The 13,296-nt window shown below is 36.9% G+C and overlaps 1 protein-coding gene across 3 annotated transcripts in view; it reads right to left on the bottom strand.

The window, feature by feature from the left end:
• Positions 1–13,296, bottom strand: part of LOC129579069 (segmentation protein cap'n'collar) — an 86,771-nt gene that overhangs the window by 500 nt on the left and 72,975 nt on the right. For all 3 annotated transcript variants that reach the window (XM_055468648.1, XM_055468647.1, XM_055468649.1), the window contains 6 exons: positions 13,025–13,285; positions 12,819–12,921; positions 1,194–1,488; positions 920–1,048; positions 435–789; positions 28–330 (listed from right to left, as the gene is read on the bottom strand). In XM_055468648.1, the coding sequence (XP_055324623.1) occupies positions 28–330; positions 435–789; positions 920–1,048; positions 1,194–1,488; positions 12,819–12,921; positions 13,025–13,285 (1,446 nt within the window). The remainder of the gene's footprint in view (positions 1–27; positions 331–434; positions 790–919; positions 1,049–1,193; positions 1,489–12,818; positions 12,922–13,024; positions 13,286–13,296) is intronic.

Below are 13,296 nucleotides of genomic sequence, written 5' to 3'. Positions count from 1 at the left end.
AAGCCAAAAGGCTGTGTCTGTAATTACCTCGAAAATATGCTTGTACAAATCTTGGAATTTCTTCATGATGCGTTTTCGTTCAGCTAAAGCGGCCTCCTGCTCTTTTATTAAACGCTCTTTGCGCTTGCGCACCTCTTCAACTTCGTCGGCCAACGATAGAATTTGGTCCAATTTACGTTTTCGGCAGTTTTGTGCGGCCACCTTGTTCTTGCCACGACGTCTAATGTCTCGAATCAGTGATAGCTGATTTTCGCTGAGATCGTATTTAGATAGCCGCTCATTGAATTCATCCATTGGCAAATTGATAATATCAATGACTGCAATTGGAACCTGTTACCCACACAAACGAAAAAAAAAAACATTGAATTTAATTTAAAATCGAAAACAATTATTCGAAAATAGGCCGAATGCAGATTCATATCGTGTTTACATACATTCAATGCACGAGCACGTTTCTCGTCCCGAGTAAGATGTTCCTCTTCAGCTTTTTTGGAATTTTTCTTATCACGCGGTTGCGACCGTGGTGTTGCACCGCTTGCTTGAGGCAAAGTGTATGTGTGATTGTGCCCAACGATATCATGAATGCCACGTGGATTGTGTCGGCCAAAGTCAATTGAACATTGTTGTTGTGACTGATGCTTGTTCATGATCGGCATACCGCCAGCGGCACCATCAAGATTTGTAGCCAGTGGATGATGCATTGGGTATGGTTCAAATTCATATTTGATTGGCATATCAGGCTGTTGTGGCTGTACAACGCCAGCATTCGATGCCGATTGTGAAATATTACTGCAAAGAGTGAAGAAAAAAAAATCCCCCATTATAAGATAAGTCGAATCGGAATCGGAATGGAAAAGAAATTGTGTGTTTTTTGTTTGGTTGACATTGCAAATTGAATAATGACGTTGTTTCAACTTACAGATTCGGTCCACTTTGGTCATGTAAATATCGTTTGCCAAACATTTGGTGTTTCTTTTGAGCAACCGGATGACGAACGGCATCACCCAAGCGGCCGTTGTAGCTGCTATAATCGTATGGGCCATATTTACTGAAAGTGTAAATAAACAAATGATAATATTTTCCCAAGGCAATGAAATTGCATATTTTCACAATAAACTCTGTTACGCAGACACATTCCAGATAGCTGAAACCAAGTAGTAAACAAGATTTTATTAAGATAGTGGAGGCCTTACCTATGGTATTCTTGAGCGGAATCGCTACCAGTGTCACCCCATTCGCCATCTGACAATGATGGTACTCGTTCCGAGCCCATCGAACTGACGGCACTGTCGCTGGATGCATCCAAACGATCAGTGGTTGCAGTGTTGCCGTTCAATGTGGTCTGCATTTGTGGGGCTCCAGCCGCATTTGGCAACAATCCAGCGCCATTACTATTTAGGCTACCTGCTGCTTGTGCGGCCTGTGCACTTAGCACGGCTGAATTGTTGTTGGTGGCATTTGGTTCCAGCATACGCATTGTGTAAAAACCTAGGAGAGAATCAAATGGAGATCTTTTTTTTAAAAAATCATTCATTTTCAGCAAATCACTTAACGTAATCATGTTCAAAAATATTTTTCTCCTCACAATGTGATAAGGTAAGCGCATGAATGTCGCGTTTTTCACATTTTATTACGGCGGTGTAAACAATTTGGTCATTTGAGAGAAAAAAAGTGTTTAGTCATTGTGAGATATGGTAAAATAGCCATAACAACATTATGACATTTTCAAGCGCGTATATTCATCTGAATTGTGGTTGTTTGATCTCAGTTGATGTGAGCGTGTTTAATAACGAATTAGCACTGTTCAGCATAGATAATCGTTCAGCCGAATCAGAAACAGCAACAGAAACAAAAATATAAAGAGCACACAGTCAACGAATAAATTCAATGAGAGATCGGAGCAATGGCAGAACAAGTATTTCCAATGGGTTTTTTTTCTGATCTTCGTTTGTGAATTCGATTGTACACGAACTGTGCAGGAAACTAGACTTTTCATAGCGAATTTTTATTGCAGTACAAACATAAATCAGAGATAAGAAAAACTGTTGCTCGCTAGCTTACGTCATTATCATGTGTATGACATTGTATGCATTGAAAACAAAAGCGATTTTATTTACTGCGTAGTGCTTTTGGCCTGAGCACCGATTTCGGCTAACTAATTTATTTAACGTGTGACGCAAGTTGTGTGCGTGTGTGAGAGAGTGTAAATAAAGTAAACTGTTCACTCGTTCGCTCGTCTTGCTATGACTAACCAAAAACCGGGTAGCGTTTCCATCGAAGATACGATGACACATGTCATCAAAATCTTTGTCATATCCGCTAGGGAACCTATAAAAAATATATATATGTAATAAAGTGATATTGGAATCGCGCTGAATTGTCCAATGAATCGTTCACTTATAAGTTTTTCCATCTTTTTTTTTCATTCATTTTTAAATCCGAAAGAATAAAACTTTGTAGAATTTCCAAGTTCTACACTACTTCAATTTGTTGATCACAATGTTCACCAAAAAAAGAATGTTCGCAGTTTTCTATATTATTTACCTAGAGCCAAGCAGTTGAACAGCATTTTCGACGATTAGGCAGTAACAGTCACAATTCAAATAATACATTTAGTTTGTTGTCGTCGGTGGTCTAATTGTTGGTTAAATGCTTTTCAGCAATTATTTCGCATTTCAAAATGTCACTTGCTAGTGTCTTTTATTAAATTCGTTTTCTGCCTTATTTTTATATATTTTCATTCACTTTTTGCCTTAACGGTTTGCTGTTCTTGACTTCAGTTCCAGTACACAAAATGATTTTCCCACCATTTTTTCTTCTCTTCAAACTAATTGTCTCCAGTTTCTATTTGTAAAACATCATTCAAACTCTACACCAATTTCTGTAACAAAATCACACTTTTTTTTCGTCATTTCTTTGCTTTAAAATAAACGTTTTCGGTTGATCGTTGACTTGTGAATTGTCCTGTATGCTGAATGTACACAATACGCTTTTTTTCTCGCAATTTCAATCATAAAATATAAAACCGTTTCTTTATTTTAAATGTCTATGGCATGGAGTCGTTTGATATATGTGTAATTGTTCTAAGGAATCAACGACACGGCATGGCACACCTTGTGCACACTAAAGTGTGCGTTTGATCCAATGCAATTGATCAATATTAAAGCACCCAAAATTAAACAAATAAGAAGTAACAAATAGAAATACAAAAAAAAAAACGGGCACACAAACGGAACAAATACGATGAATATTTTTTTTCGCGCGAGAGAAAAAAACCGACAGTACACGCACCAACCGCGAATATTAAAAATATATACGGTACTCTGAGGCTGTGTCCCAATTGAAATATGAACAATGTGATATTTAGCGCAGAATTTCAAGTCGAAATAAAAATGTATATACACATATAATTGTTCGTTTGTCGCAAATCATACAATCATACGCTGAAAAGCCACACACAAAGTGTGTACGGCACATGTGTTCGATCGTTTTTAAAATGAGTGGCGTGCCACCGTCGCCGCTTGGTTGACGTGTGAGTGAGCTCGTACACTGGCGTGCGCACCCGCCTGCTCGCACATATTCTATCTCTCGATAATTTGAAATGCAGAAAGTCTGACACAAATGAATGTTCTTTGCCTGTTGTGGCTAATTTTCATATGGCCGCTGCTCGATTGGGGCTCGACTGAGTACACACTACGACTCAGCCTATCGGCATTCCAACGCACTTCATGCGTATGTGCACCGTACATTTTTCTGAACGCAAAAGAAAAATCTGCGCCGTATGTTTGTGCTTGTTGCCTTCTAGTTATTTTTTATATTTGTTCATTTTTTCTGTTCCGACAATGCCGTACACAGATCGCGGAAATTTTCGAAAAATCGATTCTCTTCATTCACAATTGATTTGCGATCAAGAGAACAAAATGTTGTGGCAACAATTCAACAACCAAATTCATTAATGAAACCAACAATTTGTATCACAGTCACATATGTGCACTTTGCGCAAACAAAAATATAAAATATTGTTCGTCGCTCTTTGCTTGTTAAACTTCAAATGAATTTCTTTTGGTGTGTTGTTTCTTATTTCTGCGGCTGTGTGGATGTTTTTTTCTTCTATACTAATTCGTATGGTATCTCTCTGTTGTTGAAGTGGGCAATTTCGATGAGGTATCACAAGCTTTAGCATTGATTTTATGGCTATGTTTGTGCGAAGAGAGAGAGAGGGAGAGAGAGAGAGAGAGAGAGAGAGAGAGAGAGAGAGAGAGAGAAGGTAATAATTCTGCCGACTCATGCTAGCTGAATTTTAATCACATTTCCAATTTTCTTGCTTGAATATCTTATGAGGACAAATACATTCTCTTTTATTACGAATCGAACTATCCAGCGAACAATGATACCTGTCGTAGCTTTTTGAGTGCAAGCAATTTGTCAGTGTTGTTTTTTTTAGCGTATGATTGAAGTTCAAGCACGAAACTTAAAATGAAGGAAATTCGGTTTTCTGCCAAACAAGCACAATGTTTTAAATCCATTAAAGTTTGGCCCACGACAAAATCAGAAGAGAAAAACACTAGTCAAATTAAATGCATGCAAATTGCGGCCGCTCCAATATATGTCGATTTAATGCGGTTTCAAAACGAACGAATGGGCTGCAATCAGTGGATTGCGAGAGAAAATGCGCACGAAATATTTCCAAAATATTCCATGGCACTAAAATAATGTGGAAACGTGCGTTTGTGTTGCGATTAGAGACCGTACAGTGGATGTGATGTTCTGGGTGACAAAAAATACCATTATCAAAATTCTATCGGTCGTGGTGGCCTTCATGATTAGGCCAAATACAGTTGACAAATGATAATCTTGCATGAGCATTGTCATTGAATTTCGTATTCAGAAAAAAAAGGATTCATTTTGAATTAATTGCGTGCAAATTCATAAAACTCCGCGATAAAAGTTCGAAACGAAATAATCGCGATCAGATCAGTGAGTGAATGTTGTGTGTAAAAATGGCAATTGCGATTATTTTCACATTGAAAACAATTAATGTGCGACATTGTTTTCAATTACTTCTCTCATAATAACTGTTCCTCTCAATACGGAATGTTTGAAGCACACAATTAAAACATGTGCCATTGCACTTCTGTGTTCGCCAAACTTTCCGTCGATATTTTTTGATCATGTTATTCGCAATGTACTTTTGAAGAAGTGCACGAATACTGTAGTAGGATGAAAGTCCAATGTAAATCCGTAGAAAAACACAACCGAAAAAAATTGTAAAATTATGTTAATAATCTCGATCACGTTCGCGTTTGAAACAAAGCACCAGTTAAAAGCGAGCGCCAGTCAAAAGCTAAATTTTGGCAAATCTACAACGAAACCGAAACTTAATCTTTTTTTTCTCTACTATTTAATGCTACACATTTTGGTTTTTCGATTGCGTATGATACAACAACATAATTGACGACCTGTTCTTGGATCGGATTGGATAGATCAGCACGCGTAAGTTCTAGTTTTTGTGTGTTATTATTATGTGGCTATGGCCGAAGAACCAGTTTGTTTCGTCAAAATCAATGAAATATGGTATCAAATCTTTTCAAAATTATTTCTTTAAAATAAAGAAATGATTTAACTCGTTCGCTTGCCTAAAACACAAAATCATTATGATTTGGCCACACGCATTTCAGCTTTGATGTCTTGGCTTTTTCATTTGAGTAATCAAATCGGATGGGAATTATTCATCGAAAAGTCAAAATGGGAAAAAAAAAGTAAACAAACGGCACCTGCGAAAATATAGAGCACCGCGGTTAAAAATAAACCGTTTTTAACGGTCACGGAAAAATAAATGAAAACCAGGAAGAATACCTTGAAAGAATGCCTTCCATATTCTATTTAGAAGTGTGGCGAAAACATGCGAAAATCATGATAATGTGTGGGTTTTATTATTTGTTATTTTGCACACACAAACACGAAATAGATGTCGGACAAAGCGGCTGTAGCATCAAAAGTGTAGCATGTGATTTTTCGAACAAGTCCAGCCGATAAGTCGAAATATCTGACCCAATTCAAAACACAGAAAAAAATAATGACATTTTCCGAGTTCCCCCGGTTCTGATTTATTAAGTGGTGGACAGTAGATATTCTGTTCAACTGAAAATTGCCATTATCACCAGAACTCCGGGAAGTGTGCGAAGAAAGTCGTAAAAAGTGAATAAAAATAAACGTAGCATTCTTCTTTTGACGTATTTTCTCTCGTTCTCTTTTGAAATGTGCAAATATATAGGTCAGGGTTTGTGTTGAGACAAAAGACAAATTACAATGTACGATTATGTGTTCATTTTGGTTGGATCCTTTTAAATCAAGGATAGCCGCACGCGCATCGTGATAAATGATGCCATCGCGCCTTTTTTGCAAAATAAAAATGAAGAACAAATATAAATACGCGAAAATGCGATTTTACGCACAACTTTTGTGCTGCACGTTTTCTAGTTCTATATAAAAAAAGGCAACCGATCGACCAATATTTCAATAAGAATGATAACTGAATAGCATTGTAATTGTGTTTGTGTTTATTTTTGGCGCAAGTGCGAAATGATTAACGTGTGGGCTCGTTCAAGGCAACATTAATTCGCTCAAAATAGCGAACAGAAGAAGTAGAGGGAAAAAAATTCGCGTGCAAAGCATATCTCTACCGATTAAAGAGTCACTCAGTGTGTTAGTTGGCTATCATACCAATAATGGGCCATCAGGCGATATTTCACCTCAATGCGCACTTCTCGTAACACTGGCCGGTGTTCAGTTCCATTTACAAATTTGATGTCACACACACGCAAATGCCTTTGTTTTGACAATTATACAAACTCTGAATTGCAATCGATCAAAACCAATATTGGCAATGATCAAAATAGGAGCGATTGTTTCCATTAAGTTTGAAAAGTGCAATTACAACTGACTTGAAACATGTAAAAGTTTGTGAAAAAAAAAGCTGCTCAATGTAGATTATCTCAATTGAATACCACTTACCGCTCCCATTATTTCCTGTGTGAACCCACACTCATTCAAAGCTATTGTGCATGTAATTGCCAGTAAATTCCATATAAACGAGAATATAAATTAAATGGCATACAATTTGAAATGTTCACGGGAAAATTGGTGCGTTGTCAAAATACATTATCAGATAAGATATTGATAAGCTATTTTAATGAATACGCTTCATTTTTGGCAGTCAAGTGATTGAACACTTTGCCACAACGAATAACATGTGTGTGGCACTTTTCTTTGGACCGAACATTTTTTTTCTTCACAGTACATACACAAAATTGATCATGAACCAAAGGCAAAGCCTCGAAAAATAATATTAAAATATTACAGCTTTATCAAATCTGGAATTAGTCAGCACATTTTCAACGGAAAATCAGTATTACTGTGACATTATGATCAGGGCAAAATAATTGCTGATTATCATTACATTTTAAATGTACAAATTGTGACTAGAAAAATGCTGGGGATCATCTTAGAAATGTTAAATTTATTCAAAAAAAAACACACATACAATCACAAATGAATCGAAGTTATGCTTCGTCATGAATAATTGTCAAAATGGATTTAGCGTGAAGAAATTGATTTTTTTTTTCGATTTCAGCCATTTGTAATGGTATTTGGTATAACACGTGGCTATTTGTCACCAGCAAAATCTCATCGGTTCGTTGAATGGGTTCGGGTGAACGCGGAATAATCATTGAAACCAATAGCTTTCAATACCAATATGGTTGCCCGTTCCTTCAGACAATTCAATTTGGTCAAGTGCCGTCCTCCATAAATGATAATTTGGTTCGGAATTGCTTTTGCCATTGTTGTAATTTATTCAATGCGAAATTCGATGGGAAAAAAAACCCATTATAATTGAAGTAGAAGTCGATGCGGATGGTCTTCATAATTTTCACATTGTTGTTGCTATTGTTGTAGAATGGTGATTTCGTCGGTAATTTTAAGCGTCTACAGCGCTATTGATGGTGATATGATCGTTATTCGAATGTCAAGGTTATCGGAATACGTTTGTCTTCTCGCTTTTTTTTCTACAACTGATATCTTAAGTTGTTTGATGATCAACAAGTTGATCCAGTCCAAAAACGCTGGCTATTGTATACGTGAACATGACGAAAATTGGAAATGCAAACAGCACAAAACATGAAGTTTCAACAATTTATTCAATTGTCATCATTAGTATGCTATTAGGCTATTACCTTTCGCTGCTTGCCTTTCTTTTTCTTCATACTTCATATTGAAAAATTTTTTTTTCGTTGCGGCATTTTATTGGTTTGCAAACGAGAGTGAGAAAAGAAGAAATAATTTGCGAAAAATGTTAAATGTCCGAAATTTTCAGCGATCGTGTGACGGTATATCAGTATCAATAAGTGACAAACGACGAATGATCGTTTTTTTCTTCTATCTCTCTTTCGCACTTCCATTCGCCATTCATTTTTTTCCCCCCAATGAATGCATTCGGTCAAAAATCGCTTTTGCAGTTAATTAGTGCATCGCATGCAAAACATGTAACAATATGCGACGAATGAAATATTTTTACGAAAGTCACACATCGACCGCATTGAATGAAAATTGATTGTGCTGCATACAATGTGAATTGAAATCTATACGTATACACACCGAGCGCTAGACATCGCTCAATGCGCACGGCATGACTAAGCATTTAAAAATAGTAAATAACTGTCGGCAACAATGCGCGAACCGTTTAATGTTTGGTTTCATTTTAATAGTCAAATTCATTCGTTGAAAATTTCACTACAATTCCGTTTTATACACTGACGAGTATAAATAGTGAGGCGAGTATTGCACGATGGTTTGTGACTGAGTGAGTGTGTGTGTGTGTGTGTGTGCGAATATTTGTGTCATTCATTGAGTGCTCAATTACATGTGAGCAATGAAATACTTATCCCGAACGCTTTTGCAACCAAATTTGTAAACGACGAAACATTTTAACAGCAACTACTAGGAAAATTGTCGGCCTGGCGATGAAGCATTAGTAATAGAATTGGTGTATTTTTGGAATCAAAACAACACCACATCAATTTCAGGGAATGTGTAAGGCGGCGGCAGCAGCAGCAGCGGTGTAATAAAGAAAAAAAGAAGGCAACAAAGCCGGAATCTCAAACGCTCACCAATTTGAAATATTTGCATAGACACGTTTATAGGGTCATTTTGTTGGTTTTTAATGAATTTTAATAAACGAAATGGCCATTCGTTCGATGGATGACGTTGGTTGTCGGAATCATTTTTAACGTTGTTCCTTTTTTTTCTATTTTGAATTAGCAAATCAAAATATTCAAACGCACGCAGACACACATGCACGACCAAAACGGAAAGAAGCACACAGCAGACGTAAAACGGCAATTGCTGAACACACACAAGACGTGGCACCTCAATGAAATGGTTTGTAAGTTCAGCCAAAGAAACGGATACAAAATACTTTATATTCAAGGTGTTGCTTGAACTATATATATTCGAAACGATGGCGTTTAATTGTGTACACCAATCGTAATTGTTTTGAAGTAGAGAGAAAAAAATAACGATAGTGATATGTGGAACAATTTCGGTAGTTTGATCATTGAAAAGGCAGCAAATAGAAAAGCTGAGTAAATAACCGAAGATTTTGTCGCACATTCAGAAGATTAATCATCTTTTTATTTCAACAACATAGTAAAACACTGTTTGTGTCTCAAACACACACGGTTGCGCTTTTCTTTTCATCGACTTTTTATTGTATTTTTATCCATAATGTCTATTTTCTTATCTCTCTGTCATCACACAATCAAATATTCACCCGCTTTTATATAATTAATGCGTTGTTTACGTTTGGCCGAAATATCATCGATGGATATTGGAATTCTTCCACAATCAAATTGTGCATTCATTCGCACACAACACACGTATGATTGACAATGATCACAAATGAACAAAACACGAAGACAAACGGAAAGAAATAACACTAACCACAACAAAAACCATGAACGAATGTTTAAATAATGCGAGTGTGACTTCATCGGAACTCGATTGGTATTTGATCGCACACACATGTTCACCATCTAAATACCGGGGAACTGCCGATGCGCCGAAACAACGCTATTGTTTATTGTGTATTTGAAACAAAAGCATCGCGCACATACAGAGGACGAATTAAGTCAAATTAACATTGCGCCGAGAGAATAGCGCATACACAAACGCAAAATTATAGTGATGTTATTCATTGAAATCAGTTAACTGACATGAGTTTGCTGATTTCGTTTCGTTTTTCTGTGCAATTTGGTTGGTTTTTCTTTCGTATTTCAACCGTCGTCATCGGTTTTGTTTGTGCAAAATTCCCTTTTACTGTTTCGCACTTTCTGCTGAGTCATCAGCCAAGGTTTTAATATCAAGTTCTTGTTGTGTTTTTTTTCTCTATTTTTTTTTCCACTGTGTGTATTTCATAGTCTCATTTTTTTGCTGCTCGTCGTCGTTGTTTTACTCGTTTGGACATTTATTGCGAAAGCACTTGTGCATACATCAGACACTTCAAAATTTTACGTTTAAATATTTCAAAAACTTTTCAACACTCACAGCAGAACATAGCACGCAGAAATCGAGATTAACCGATCAGAAAGAAAAAACTAAACGAGAAAAACAAACAAAACGAACCACACACAAAAAATGCTACATTTCAAATGATATTTTAACTACAGTTGTGCTGGACGATGTGTATGCTGGTTCGAACCATATAATATTCAGTATCAGTTTTATATTGTTTGCTTGAATTTGTGTGACTGACTCTCGGTGAGTCTTTTGTCGTTTATCCATTTTAATTCGTCTATCTGGTTGTGCGATCGCAACGATACGATATTGAAATGAATCTGTTTCGATGGAGAGAGAAAAAAAATACACAATCACGTCTTATGAATGATGAATATACAATGTGATACGGCTTCGAAAACTATCGCAGTCTCTCTTGTTCCTGTTTGTGTTTCTGTTTGTGCGCCAAGTGATTGACGATTTTAGCGCGATTCGGTCATCAATATTGAAAGTTTGTGCAAATCATATTGCTGCGAAACCTCGTCGTCGTCGCACAAATAGAAGAGAAGAGAAGAGTAGAAAATAAATACCGTATTCATTGTCATGTGGCGAAACCGCCCGTTCACCATTCACCAGAGACAGAGAGTGTAAACTTAGTCAGTCACTTCGATTACGTCGATGGAAATGGAGTGACAGAAGAGACCGAATGATCGAAAACAATATTATCTGCGCGCACGATAGTGACTATTGTTACAGCTAATATCTTTCAACGGCATTTGTCAACGTCGGTGCTTTTTTTTAAATTATTTTATTGTCTTTTTCACATTTCGTCTTCGTTTCGCTACCTCTCTTTCTCAAAATCTCTACGCGCTTGTATTCGCTCGAATCACGAACAAGAGAGGAACGCAGAAAAAAAACAACAACGTTCCGACATTGTACTTATTCGTTAGACTCGTTAAATTCAACTGAGTTCTTTTTTTTTTCATTGAAACATGTTATTCCAAATTTAACAAGTCAATTACAATCGAGATGGCATTAATGCGAACGACCAAGAGTGGGAGAAAGAGAGAAACACGAATTAGTCGCACTGGGTGTAATCGCAGCCATCGTTTTGGCTGTTGTTTAGGTTTTTTCGCTTTGATTGTGTATGCTCGCAGTGTTTGTCGATTGTGTGTTGGTCACACGAATGTCTGTTGTTCATTGTTTCACTGTTGTCGGTCGGTCGGTGTAGACGGTGTAGTTTTTTTTTTCTTTTCAACATTTCACAGCGCGTCGCTAACGATTTCGCCTCATTGTATGTGTGAGAGAGCACACGACTTTGAAACGATAACCACTATTTCAGATCATCACCAACAAATATAGAATGTCGCGCTATCTATCTCAAACGCAAATCCACACATTCACGCTTACACGTTTTTCGATCGTCCCTAGGTATCGGTGTGTTTAAGTTGGCTTAACATTCTGCCGTAAGATGATTTGTTAGAAATCGAAATGATGACACTGTATAAAAATCAATCGTTTGGCTGAGTTTGCGTGGTAGAAGGAAACATTTGAACCGGGATGACTCTTATTTGTGGTCAATTATGCGATTAACATTAGATATGCGCATGATATGTGGCATGGCATTACCGCCGATCACATTTTATGGAAATATGAAATCCATGAGTGTGACAATTTTCCAATTTTTTTTCCTTCCATCGAAGTAAAGCATGAATTACTTTATTATCAACGTTGAAATTGCACATAAAAACCATCTCAATCAGGCGCAGATAACGTGAGATATTTTTTTGAATTTACTTATGAACTTCGTCAGGCGGTCGACAATGACGCATTTAATATTGCTAAATACAACGTGTCGTGCCAGATCCAAGCACGTGATAACGTTTTTTTTCTCGTTTCAAATTGATATTCCTTCTTCAAGTGCGTTACTTCGCTCTATTTTATTTCGTAACCGACTTTGACGACGGTATGAAAAGTTTCAGTGTTTTGTGTTCATTTTGATAGATGGCGCAAGCGATGGTACGAATTGAAGTTGGGTGGTTGTCAAAGCTTCAGGCTTCATTTCAATGAGTTTGCCATAGATGGCATCGCATGTATCATATATGAACAGACTAAAACTAAATACAAAATCTATTTTGTTCGACTTTATTGTTCTCTTTCTTTCGAATACCATTCAAATGTTTACGTCCGAATGTGAAAAATACGAATTCCGAATTTAGTTCAAATTTTAATCTTGATTAAATAAAATACAGAACATTTGTACATACCATCGTTGACGTTAGTGCTGATATCCATAAGCAAGTCGTCATCATAATTCATTATGGAAGCGATAAAATTGTCTGTGGTGTGATTCAATTCAGATGATGCATTCTGCGCAAATCCATGAGAAGAGATTAAAATACACGATCAGCGATAAATTGTAAGACACGAGTCTAAGATTAGACAAATTTAGATAAGATTGTGTTATTATTACCGAATAGTACATCATTTCGTGTTCGGTTTTATAGTTGCTTGTAGCACCGAGAACATCGCTATCATGACTGGAATTGGTAAGATGCATGCTCGATGACACGGCCGATCCCAAATTTGGTGTGGCATAGTGTGACCGTTGCGATGGCAATGGTGCAATTGTGGGAATCGATTGATTTGCTCCCATATCACCAGTCGATACATTGTGCAATGCCATATGTTGATGAGCACCATACTGATCATGCTGAGGCATCGAACTGGCACCCTAAATTTGAT

This window comes from Sitodiplosis mosellana, unplaced genomic scaffold (assembly GCF_009176505.1).
Source record: "Sitodiplosis mosellana isolate CC-2019 unplaced genomic scaffold, AAFC_SMos_1.0 Smas_scaffold_6226, whole genome shotgun sequence".
Classification (NCBI taxonomy): Eukaryota; Metazoa; Arthropoda; class Insecta; order Diptera; family Cecidomyiidae; genus Sitodiplosis; species Sitodiplosis mosellana.
This window is presented reverse-complemented; position numbering and strand designations above follow the sequence as displayed.